This window comes from Leptinotarsa decemlineata, unplaced genomic scaffold (genome assembly GCF_025532065.1).
Source record: "Leptinotarsa decemlineata unplaced genomic scaffold, Ldec_3_MD MMD2_P_RNA_scaffold_2, whole genome shotgun sequence".
In the NCBI taxonomy this organism is placed as follows: domain Eukaryota; kingdom Metazoa; phylum Arthropoda; class Insecta; order Coleoptera; family Chrysomelidae; genus Leptinotarsa; species Leptinotarsa decemlineata.
In genome coordinates, this window is record NW_027412529.1 from 10789675 (window position 1) to 10803476 (window position 13802).

Here is a 13802-nt window from a genome sequence, read left to right on the forward strand (position 1 = left end):
AAAATAGCTTTCACACAGTAATTTCTTGTCGAAAAGTGGATTAAATTGTGCTATTAATTTTCACTTAAATGTTATGAAAATACCTAATTTGGTATAATATCTAAGTATATTGAACCAATAATGATAATTGGAGACAAGGAATTGCAGATTACCGAAACAAACTTTATTTTCTTAACACAAAACATATAATCGACAAATTCGCTTCTTCTTTTCAAGTTTCAGTGGCTCCAGAACTCGATACTTGCTCTAAATTCTTCTTGCTCAATCTGTACTCTGTGGGGGTTAACATTCCTCTCAAAATGGTGTCAAAGGACACGTTGATTCCCTTTTCAGTCATTTTACAGTACATGTTCCAACACTGTTTTTCTTTGGCAGATTTCAATTCTTCTTTGTCGTTTCCAATCATAATTTCTGTCTTCGCACAGTCGTTAGTGTCAACAGGTTTCTGGGAACTATGTTTTTCAGCATCGGTAACAATAATCTCTGACGGTTTTACTACTGAAGTTGATTCAATATTTTCCACCATTGGTTTCAATTTATTACTTTGAAGGAGATTGGCTTCCACGGGTTTTTCACAACTGAAAGAAGGGCATAATTATGATTAGTTTTGAAATATTATAAAGCATTGAAAGTAATCTTTTTACATAATGAGTAAATTATGATAATATGGAAGGTGATTAACCAGTCATAAATTCTCCTAACGAACTTCGGAACATTCTGCCGAATTAAAAAATAAAAGCAATTCTTTAATAAACGGGAAGTTTGTTCGGAGCAGTAATCGTTTTCATTAGTTTGCGCCGGTTTGTGGAGTTACATTGATGACGACGTATGGCCATTCATTCATCGTCCCAACTGTAGGTTTTCTTTCGTCATTTTCATCAGTACGTTTGTTTAAATCTCAATTGATATATTCTAGTCGATTTTATAAGATTTTGATTGAAAACAATAATAATAATACTTTGACGAACTACTGATGTCACTCTCGAGGATTTGCTCCATCAAAGAATTTGGTTGGTAATCGGACAGGTTACCTTCAGAAGGACTGTGTCATTTCCTCAGCTGTTTTGTTTTCTTCATCTCATGCGTTCAGAGACCTGATTCGGTCCCCAGCAGGGCAGGCACAAAGTATGTGCTCTGCTGTTTCATCATTTTCCAAACAGAGGCGACTGTCTTCTGACAATCCGAGTCTCTGTATGTGATGATTCAAATGACAGTGACCTGTAAGAAGGCCTGTTAGACATCTTAATTCATCCCTACTGTACTCCAACAACTAATAATAATATGTATTTATTCACTTTCTTAAGATTGTTTACAGTGAATATACATGTACATATAGAAATGAACAGTGAACAATACATCTTAGGAGGCAAAATGATCTGCCTATGTGTGGAAGGAATGAGAATACTGAATTGACAAGGAAGAGATATGCTCAAATGCTTGATGTTGCATAATAAAGAAAATTATCATATTCAGTCCATTTTGAAACCGAATTGTAATTCTTCCATACTCGTGGAGACAGTGGTGAGTAACACCAGTCATTTTACCACAAATGACATAGTTATTCTATGGATGGATGACGTAGTCATCCATCCATGGATGACGTAGTCATCCATCCATACCATCCATACCAAAACAATTTACAGTTGAAAAAAACGCTTCATATGATGAACCCAGCACATAACTGCCTTATACTTGACTGCAATAATTATTTGATGAAATCGAACTACCTTCGAAACGGTTATAATATATCATCAAAAGGAAAATGGTATTTATCTAAAGCAATCTGGAGTCTTATAATTTCAAGTCTTTCGAAACCCAAGCAACGTAATCTTGAACTAACTATTAACGACTTGACAGCTGCAAGTGGCAGCATTAATAAATCAATGGCAACGCAATCAACATCACTAGCACATGAGTTACAAGAAGCGATTTCTTCCAAGAGTAAGGAAACTCAACATTTTTTATATCCACGCCTATCCCAGGAAGCTCATCTATTGATTCCTTAATTAAGAAATGTAATGGTAATTTTAACGTGAATATTATACATGTTAATGTCCAGGGTTTATTTAATAATTTTAATTCGTTGGAATTATTTGTAAAGGGTAATAGCACTGATATAATTTGTTTGAGTGAGCATTGGATTACTGGAGATTTTCATTCTTTTATGAATTTTGATGATTACAAAATGGCATCTATTTTTTGTAGAAGAAACCATATTCGGGGTGGTGCGTGCATTTTGGTAAATCAAAATATTTGTTTCAATGATATTGAGTCAATAAAACACCTGTCTACAGAATGCCAAATTGAGATATGTGCAATGTGCTGTGTAATAGATAGTGTGAAAATTGTCATTATAACTGCTTACAGACCTCCTAGTGGTGAATCAGATTAATTCTTTGACTGTTTGTCGCAGGCATTACATATTGCTGAAAAAAGGTCTAAAAACATAATTCTTTGTGGGGATTTCAACATTGACTTACTTTCAAATGATAGGAACGCAAACATATTAAGAGATTTATTTTCATCTTTTCAGCTGTTTAATAATATGCTAGGTCCAACAAGAGTTTTCACTAATATTAATGGGTATACCAGTAGTACGTGTATTGACTATATGGCAACAACGTTATCTTCAAACGTATATGATTGAAAGCTAATCCAACCAAATATTGCTGATCATCTTTCTCATATCTTGACGTTAAACTTGGATAAGGTCGATCATGAGCTCAAAAGTAATCCTAATGCGTATGTATCTCTGAAACGTCAAGTGCACCCCAACAATATCAGTGAAATGAGATGGAGACTGAATAATACACAATGGTTCCCAACTCTTTCCTATTTCACAGTTAAGGAAGGTTTCTCCTACTTTTTGGAATCTATTAAATGGTATTTTGAAGTCTCCTGTCCAAAGAAAATTGTCAAAGCGAAAAAGTTAAATAATCGTTGGATAACCAATGATCTTGTCGAAGAGGGAAAATATTTGAGAGAAATGTTCCATGTCTTAACTAGTTTTCAAGTAATTGACTTGCTAAGCATGTCTAATTATAAAAATAGGCTTAAAGAGCATAAAAAAAACATTAGGCATAGTAAATTAGACTACTTTTCCACAAAAATTAGTAATGCTACCAATAAAACTAGGGAAACGTGGAATATAATAAACAATCAGCTTGGCAAACGTGGGTTTTCTTGTGCTGAAAGTAACATCAACCTGAAACTTGAATCCAAAACCATTGGGAAGCCCTTAGAAGTAGCTGAAGCATTTGCTGAGCATTTTTCAAAGGCCCCCGAATCTCTCATAAATAATCACTTTGGACTAAACTTATCACTGCCTTGCACTACAAGTACTAAGCTTAATATTCTCTATCCATACGAAGACAGTCCGATAACTAAACGTGAGATACATGATACCCTAAAATTAATGAAAAATAAAAAGTCATCAGGATTTGATGATCTATCTGTGAGTACTATTAATAGCATAATAGATGCTATAATCGACCCACTCACTTATCTTTTCAATCAATCATTCATCCAAGGATATTTTCCTGATGAATTCAAAAAAGCTCTAATTATACCGTTGTTTAAAAAAGGTAGTAGAGACGAAATAGATAATTACAGACAAATTTCTCTGCTTTGTGAACTTTCCAAACTATATGAGAAATTAGTGGCTAGCAGAATTATCAGCTATCTGGAAAGTAATACCCTGCTATCAAACTGCCAACACGGTTTTAGGAAAAATCATTCTATTGAAACAGCTAGCAATTGTTTTCTCAGTCATATTTATGAAAAACTTGATAAAAATGATTTTATTATCAGTGTGTTTTTTGACCTGTCAAAAGCTTTTGACACGGTATCAACTAATTTTGTGTTGACCAAATTAAGTGTGCTTGGTTTGCCTAATAACATAGTACTATGGTTTAAGTCTTACTTGAATGGTCGTAGCATAATTGTAAAGCAAATAAATTCAATATCTAATGAACGCGAGGTTAGATTGGGGGTTCCCCAAGGCTCTGTTCTTGGTCCCCTATTGTTTTTAATTTTTGTCAATGATCTGTCGGAATATATGAGTGATTGCTATTTAACTATCTTCGCTGACGACACCACCATTACAGTCGTTGGACCTACTACAGATGATTTGCTAACAAAAGTTAGACTGATTATAGACCAGTTCACAAGCTGGTGTGATCGTAATCGTCTAGTTCTGAATACCTCAAAGTCGGTATCGATGAGATTTTATAATAGAAGTAGGGGTACCATAAGTGAATTAGCTCAGTGCGATAATATCAATATCAATGCAGCAAACGAAGTTAAATTTTTAGGAACAATTTTGGATGAAACATTAAGTTGGGATCAACACATCGATATTGTCTGTAAAAAACTAAATAAAGCATATTTTGCGATCAAGCAAATGAAAAACTGTGTTGACCAACAAGGTCTATTGGCAATCTATTTCGCTATGGCTTATTCCCATATTTCACTCTATATAATGTCTTGGGGTTCTGGTAGAGATTTTAATAGGATATTTGTAGCACAAAAACGTATTGTAAGATTGATTTTCAATATGGAATATAGAGATAGCTGTAAACCGATATTTGTCAGAATGCAACTATTATCGGCACCATCAATTTATCTATTCAAATGTGTTAATTTTGCGAGAAAAAATCTGTCCACTTTTGCAACCAATGCATCATCCCACAATCATAACACGCGGCATGGTAGCTTATTGAGAATACCAGCCCACACCACATCTAAATTTAAAAACTCTCCCCAGTATAGTGCTATTACGTTTTATAATAAACTACCCAACTTTTTAAAAAACTCCAAATCAGACTATATTTTTTATAAAAGTACTAAGGAATTTTTTATTGAAAAATGTTTTTATAGTGTACAAGAGTATCTGGATGGCAACTTCAGCTGAGTTTTATTTTATTTCGTTTAGTATACTAACAAACTCTCATTGAGATTTTAAACTTTATATCTTACTTACTTGCTATATTTTAAATGTATATGTTTAGTATAAATAGTACCTGTGACATACCATATGTACATATTGTACCTCAGTGGCTAAATAAATTATTATTATTATTATTATTATTATTATTATTATTATTATTATAATCTGACATTGAATGAGATTCATGCTTCAAATTAAGTACTAAGATATACATTCAAAATAGCTACATTTAAAAAGAATATAAATAAATAAAACCAATAAATCTATTGAAATAAGTACTAGATATAGATAAGAATATAAGTTTAAATTGGACATATTCAAACAGAATATGAAGAATCGATATAACTAATGTATCCATACTAAGTATGGATAAAAACATAACTTTGAACTGGACACATTTGGACATAATATAAATAAATCAAACAATCAATGGATATAGAGATTTTAATCATAATGATTCCAGACTACAAACAAATCAGTACACAATATATATATATATATATATATATATATATATATATATATATATATATATATATCCACAATCGTGGAAGCAAGTATTTAAATTTATATTTGTCTATTTATCTCTGCTCGAAATATATTCTTGACAAATAATTTAATCTTTGTCATATATTTTTTGAGATTTGTTTCGCATCTTAAATTTTCAGGAAAAAAACTGTAGAGTTTTGGTCCTAAATACCGGAAGGATTTCTGCCCAACTGATTTGAGCATTAATGGTATGACGATAGTATGATTTCGACGTGTAGCATATTTATGGTGATAAGTAGTAAATTCTTTTTTGTTTTTATGCTGTACAGCATGCATCAATATTTATCAAAAACAGCTGTCTGGGATCAAATAATCCAGATTTTGAATAAAGTAGATCGCTAGTGTAGTCGTAACGTTTCCGTAGGATACATCTGATAAATCTCCTCTGCATGACCTCAAGGGAATATAGATGAGTTTTCGACACTCCACCCCAACCGATTATACCATATCTCAGATGGGGCTCTACTAAACTCTTAAATAACATAATTTTTTGTTTTTAATTGAGTATGTTTGCTATCCGTTTAAATTTGTAAAGTATGCAACGTAATTTTTTAACTATGTGGTCTATGTGCTGGTTCCTGGTTTCATCTGAGATTTCTGTCTAAAATTATTCCAAGATATTTTATTTTCTTTGTGGGTTTGATGACTTCCGTATTGGAGACTTTGATTTCATATTCTGGTAGAGAGTTGTCATAACTACTGAATGGTACGTAATAGGTTTTCTCAAAGTTAATAGATAAGAGAGCCTGTGGTCGAACCACAATTTGATTTGATGGAGGTCATGTTCTAATTCCTGTTTCAAATTAAATCAGTTTTCGTCTTTGCAAAATAGTACACGTTTTGTGTCGAGCTTTGATTTCAAACTTCGCAGGGTGAATAAACGCCTTGGAGTAAGCTAATCCTGGAAGATTCTGCCAGAAATCCATAAATCTTCTTGCCATCAAGGTGTTGAATCTTTGTGTGGCAAAGCCTAAAGCGATGCCAATATGACAGGTTCTGGTCCGATGAAGCTGCTTGCAGCACCTTCCTCTGCAAGAGAGTCAGCATCCTCATTACCTTCCAGGCCAGTATGGCCAGGAATCCAGACCAGAGACAATCTGTTAAGTCTTCCTATCGAGAAGAGTCGTTTTTGGCAATTTGGCAATTTAGACGTTGCTCGGTAGGAGCCAATAGCTTTCAACGCTGCTTTGACCTGAATGTATTCTGGAAAAGCGTGTAATAACTTGTGCAAGTACGCCCTCTTTTGTGTAATCGACGGATGGGCTGAAGATTCCAGGCATCGCAGAAAACCAGCATTACGGCCATTAGAAAATGAAAATGGGAAAACACATTTTCCGGCGATTTTTCAAAAAAATACTGGTCTATAAAAATTGAAATTACTACTAATCAGACAAACTATATTTGAAAAATCAAAGAATTTTGAACAGACCAAAACTTTTTACGAAAAGTTCAAGAAGTTTCGAGAGAAGAACACTTGTCTTATATCCTCAGCAACACCGTTTTTGGATAACATTATAAAACGAAACTGTCACTTCTTTCAAAACATTGCGACATTGTGAGATTTACTAGTTCGAGACTTCCATTGTTTAAATCTCTGGAAAAAAATTAAATTAATAATCAAAATGAATAGCTAAATGTAACAATTATATTAAGCAATAAACTGTGCAATGAAATTACAATAAATTAAAAATAAGCAAAAAATCAAAAACTGAACAACTAAAGATGGAAAAATTAAAATTAATATTTCAAACCAGGTTACTTCACGACGTTTCGGTTGTTAGTGTCCACAATCGTCTTTGGGTGATGATTGGACTATTCCTCCGAGAGATAACTATTTATAGGTTAAAGCTTTCGAATGACCTATAAATAGTCCAGTCATCACCCGAAGACGATTGTGGATCTAACAATCGAAACATCGTGAAGTAACCTGGTTTGAAATCTTTTTAATTTCAATTGTTTCTTCAATTGTTCAATTTTTTGCTCATTTTCATTTTATTGTAATTTCAATTCACGGTTTATTGCTTAATATAATAGCGAATGTTCCTCCTGACGAAAATCAAGTAGTTTTCATAAAAGAGCTCTAAAACAACGCATTTTAAATTTATCATTTCAACCTTTTTCTTTGAAAAATTATTTAAATACTTAAAAAAGAGGAATGAAAAAATACATTCAACATTGAATGGGATTCGTTTCTATTTCACCATTTGCCAACATCGGTTATAGCTAATAAAGGACAATGAATCTGTTACCTGTATGAAACAAACAAAGATGACATATTTCAGAGGAGTGCTGTTCTGTTTACTTATGTTCCGAGTTCCGAGACATTTTGTAACATGACATTTTGTGCACCTAACCTATCTTCCTCTATATAAATGAATAACAAAACAAATGTTGTTTATGTGGCTTGTGGAGGTGGTATTGAACTATAATTTATATTTTGCCTTAATTGTTGATTTATATTGATTATTTTCCTTTTTTAAAGTAGAATATCTAGGTACGTATAAATTATTTCAACTTGATATAGGCGCTATTGCCATTATGTGAATTAGAAACAAGTCCCTTTAAAAATTAAAACCCAACATTTGAAACATCAATTTGAATAATTTTCGAAGTGAATTTGAAAAAACTCATGAATTAAACTCAACTTTATTTTGTTCAAACTTGCATTTGCTGTAATAACCCGAATTGAGGAACATTCCCCATTGTATGTTTCAGATATTCTTTTTAATTTCATTTGGTTTTTCAGATATTTCAAATCATAATAGACAATGGAAGTCCGAACTACTTAAATTCGCCTTGAAACATTGTCGACCACTTTCAAACAAGCACTGCGACACCTAGAGAAGGGAAGTAAAAGGACAAAAAAATGTTTTTCCAAAATACTAATCTCTCCTTAAAATATTATTTTTTCGACAAACAATTGAATTTAATGCTATTTGAACCCAGATTGTTGTCTCTGAGAAGATAATTGAGGCAGAACCCGACCACTGATAGATAGATAATTTTGTATTCTATACATTTTTTTCTTATTAGTCAGTGGGCTATGCTTGAAGACTGGCAGTAAACAAATCTAAAGCAAATGGAACTTCAAACGTTCAAGCCAGTCTCTATATACCTACACAGTAGGTTTAATGGACTGACGCCTATCAGAAAACAACAACTTCCCTGGCTAATACCACGAAGGGTATTATGAGCTGAAATTTACTCATCTCAGCTTTCGATGTACTCATAAATTACATTATATAATTGTATAATCCAACCCCATTTTGATTATTGTGCTAGTCTGTTATACTCATTTGACCAAAATAAGGTATCGGCTTTACAAAAGTTACAGAATCGTGGAATGAAGATTATTTTACAAGTGAATAGGTATTCTAGTATATCAAACATGTTAAGTACATTGCAGTGGCTGTCTGTCTCCCAGAGACTGTACGAGTTAGCAATGATATTCATTTTCAAACTGACACATAACTTATTGTTTCCAACTTATTTTGAAGAACTCTGTATATATAAATCTCAAATTCATAACCACTTAACAAGAGCGAGCAGCTCCCAAAAATTCCACCTGCCTCGAACTAATTTGACTAGTACGATGAAGTCTTTATATTATAAAGGTTTGAATGAGAATAACAAACTCCTTCCAATTCAAAAAAAACTCATGAACTATGTATAAAATATCATACTTGATTTTATTTTTTCTGCTTGGTAATATATTTATTATGTATATTCTCATGTTGAAACCATTCTGGAATCATTGAAAAATGGTTTTTTTGTCTTCTATCATATCATCATTTTTGATGATTATGTCATTTATTTATATATTTTTAAAATAATATATGTATATTAGGATGTCCTAAAGAAATCAATAAATATTATTATTATTATTATTATTATTATTATATACCACAGGTAACTACACTTGAGACTACCTCCATCAAATTACCTGAATCCCTATAACTTTTGTATACCTGGGATACCTCTTCAATTATGATTACCTGAAGCATATTACCTCACGTCTACATCAATAATAATACTTCCTCAGTTCAATAATGGTGATCTATTCAAATCCACTTGGTAGTTCATTTGAATGTTTGAATTTTTAAGTTTATTAATTTCCATTGCTTCCAAATGATTCAGTTTCTATTGACGTAGAAGTGAGGTAATATGCTTCAGGTAATCATAATTGAAGAGGTACCTCGGGTAACTTGTACAGGTTTAGGTAATGTGATGGAGGTAGTCAAAAATCCTACATTTCCAGACTTTCGCGTTCAGATGATCTTGTTTATTTCAACATGAAACTCGTCAAGTTTCCACCCCATCCTGTATAACAAAGCGAGTAAAGCTACACTTGGAAAGTGTCCCAATTTTGCACCTCCACCCCAGTCGTGTCTCGTAGTTGTTCGTACGCTTCTTCATTCTTCATACTTATCGATAGTTGTCCAAAGTTTAAAATGATTGGGAGCGAGGCGTGGAAAACAATAAATCATAGGGCGTCTCAACAATTTCACGATGGGAAAGGCTTTTCAGAGATATCGCTACGTGGTTCACGAATATCGAATGCACTTTTATGAGTTTCTACTAAAACTTAATTACTTGCATTAGGTGTTCATCTCGAAAATACAAACGATGTTCTTGAAGAGTCTTAGACACATCTGGATTAATTATAGGTAGAGGAATACAGTTTTATTGGCAACGATTTGATCAGTTATTCATACGGAATCCCGATTTCCAGAAACATCAAAGACATATTTCATACACCTACTCGTCAAAAATACACATACATTCCTCATTTACAAAAATCCAAATTATATTTATGAAAGATATAAAACTTTTAAATCTCAGAAAAATTCGAGGACACGAAACCGTCGCACTTTTATTATTACAAAATACTCGACAGCCTGCTTTTCTCGTAGTTTTATTTACAACTCTATCAAACAATATAATGCTGTGCATAGTGCCCAGTGAATTTAGACACTACTCCATATATAATTTCAAAAAAAAGTTGAAAACATATCTGGATAGATAATATATCATGTTATGCCTTGCTCATATGGTTTTTCCCTTTGTCTCATTTTCGTGTATGTGTATACAGGGTGTAACTAAATAAGTGTAAAACATTCAAGGAGGTGATTCCTCATCGAAAAAAAGATCTTTCATATAAAGAAATTTCATTGGAGCATCCCTTGTTAAGATACAGCCCCTTAAAGGCGGTACATAAAAGTTGTATAACAAGTTTTTTCACAAGCACTAAAGAAGTTACAATATTGAAATTAATCTGACGTTTTGTACTACCAAAAAGACACTTAGCCAGAAATTTATTTGGTTTACCCCATGGTTGTAAGGGGTGGAAAACGCAACCCCTAAAATGTATTTTCAATGTAACTTTTTATCTTATTATTTGTTTTCCGATAGCCTGTTTCATTCTAAACAAAAAATGTCTCTTGGATTTTTTGCCCAAAATAAACCAGTTCGCAGCAAAAAATTATTTTACGAACAACTACAGAGATACATCGTCAAAAATGTGAAAATACGAAACTAATCTATCTAGTAAGTCGCTATTAGCGATAGTGACAATTAAATTGGTATGACGCTGTCAGTTTGTGAATTTTTGGAATTGAATTAATACTAATTGTGTGTTGTTGTTCTGTTCCTAATTTGTTATTTTAATAATTCACTTGTTATCAAATGGCTGATATGCATTACGTTTACGGTCTGTCGCAGGGGAATGGTTTAGAAGATATGCTGAAATGTATCCTCAACGGCAGCATCCTTCACATAGAATATTTGCTCGACTTCATCAACGATTACGAGAATATGGTTCATTCGACAAAAGAACGCAGGATTATGGTCGCCATCGAGAAGTACGAACACCACAGCTTGAGGAAGCAGTACTTAATTTGATTGAAGAACAACCTACTACCAGTACTAGAAAGATTGCTTTCCAGCTAAATGTTGATCATATGACGGTATTTCGAATTTTAAAGAAACAACTCTTATACCCTTACCATCTGCTTCGAGTACAGGCACTGTTACCGCGAGAATTTCCGAACCGTCTTAAATTTTGCAATTGGATGCTGGAAATGATTAGAAGAAATTGTGACTTTCTGAAGACGATAGAATTCATAGACGAATGTAGTTCTTCTCGGGGAAAGATTATTAATTTTCATAATTACCACATATGGGCTGATGAAAACCCTCACGCTATTGTCGAAACTAACAATCAAGAACAGTTTTCTCTTAACGTATGGCTCGGAGATATTGGGGATGATTTAATTGGGCTTCATTCTACCTCCTCGATTAAATGGTGAGGCATACGTTCAATTTTTAAGAGAAGTGCATCCAGTACTGCTGGAGGAAGTTCCTTTGGGCATCAGAAGGGATATGTTTTTATGCATGATGGGGCTCCCTCACATTTTAGAAGTGGCACGTCAGCATTCAACTGAAACATATGCAAATCAGTGGATAGGTCGAGGAGGACCACAGAACTGGCCCGCTCGATCCCCGGATCTCAATCCTCGCGATTTCTCTATTTGGGGCCATTCACAGCATTTGGTTTATCGTACCCCTGTTCGCGATGTAGAGGACTTAAGAAACCGCATCATCGATGCGTGCAGGGTAATCAGAGAGACTCCAAGAATATTATAGACATATTGAACATTTACTATGATTTCTACATCTTGTGTGTTTTGTTATTAATAAATTAGTTTTGTTCATTACCCTTCAATCGTTCAATACAGGTACTAACTATAAAATAACAATAAATCCAGTTCGCATTTATGACAATGTATCTCTGTAGTTGTTCGTAAAATATTTTTTTGCTGCGAACTGGTTTATTTTGGGCAAAAAATCCAAGAGACATTTTTTGTTTAGAATGAAACAGGCTATCGGAAAATAAATAATAAGATAAAAAGTTACATTGGAAATAAATTTTAGGGGTTGAGTTTTCCACCCCTTACAACCATGGGGTAAACCAAATAAATTACTGGCTGAGTGTCTTTTTGGTAGTACAAAACGTCAGGTGAATTTCAATATTGTAACTTTTTCAGTGCTTGTGAAAAAAATTGTTATACAAATTTTGTGTACCCCCTTTAAGGAGCTGTATCTTAACAAGGGATGCTCCAATGAAGTTTCTTTATATGAAAGATCCTATCTTTTTTTCGATGAGGAATCACCTCCTTAAATGTTTTACACTTATTCAGATACACCCTGTATATTTCAACTTATTTAAGCTAAATAGATTTTTATTATTTATTTTGAAATTTATAGCCTTTGTTTTTTCTTTGTTTTACAAAGATTCATAAACTACCCGCTTATTAATGTATACCTACTAGGTAATCATTTTTATATTTCTATATAATACATGATATCCCCTAGGTTAAGTTGTAAAACAACCTCGGCTGAACTTCGCCTTTTCATTGATTTTTGTATCTACTTCTTCTCTATAAACAATGTATGTCAATGAATAAAGGCCATTTATTATTATTATTATTATAAAAGAACCCTATTTTGTTCTTGTAGTTTGGTAGGTACATATAAAAAATGTGAAAACATAATATTTTTTCAAATTGAAAGGGGTATATTTTCAGAAGAGATTAGTTTTTTTGTGTCTGAAAGTTACTTCTTTGCATGATCTACACATCTTTGTATAGACTTCCTTTTTTTGAAACTAAATGATTCCTTTCTTTCTTTGGAAGGTTCCCACATTTTTTGTATAAAGGAGGAGAAGTAGAAAGCCATAACGTTTCTTTTCCAAAAATTTTATTTTTCCTAAAAAAATATTACATTCAATTCAAACAAGATCCCTGTGGGTGAGATTTAATCAAATAAGCGAAATAATGTCATTACATACTATCATCGATGACATGAATAGATTAAACTGATTCAGGCGATTCTTTAGGTTTCTCAAATTAAAAGTATATTGAAATTGATAAGTAAATATATATTTCATTTACTGCAAATAAAGGTAGTTTCTTGACACAGACTAGTAAACAGAATGCAATTGAACATAAATATTTATTTACAATAAATTTATTTATTATTTATAATAAATGAATATTTTTCAGTTATAGTAAATGAATTGTCCATCAATACTTTTCTTGCAACATTGTCCAATCGAGAAATACGACTATGGCTGGGATTTGAGCTAATGAATGTTATTTACGTACTGTCATCGTTGACATGAGTGGATTCAACTCATTCCGTGACAAAAAAGTCGTAATTTCATGGATGGAGTGCTTTTTCCAAAATCCAGATTTGTTGTTGAAGAGTCGATAAGGCAAGGACAAAACACGAGCACTACAGGAAA

At 32.9% G+C, this 13802-nt stretch overlaps 1 protein-coding gene across 1 annotated transcript in view; it reads right to left on the minus strand.

Annotated features, from left to right (window-relative positions):
• Positions 1-148: 148 nt before the first annotated feature.
• Positions 149-13802, minus strand: part of LOC111508752 (uncharacterized) — a 46504-nt gene continuing 32850 nt past the window's right edge. Inside the window, exon 3 of the mRNA XM_023164358.2 lies at positions 149-578. Within this exon, the coding sequence (XP_023020126.2) occupies positions 212-578 (367 nt within the window). The 3' untranslated portion in view covers positions 149-211. The remainder of the gene's footprint in view (positions 579-13802) is intronic.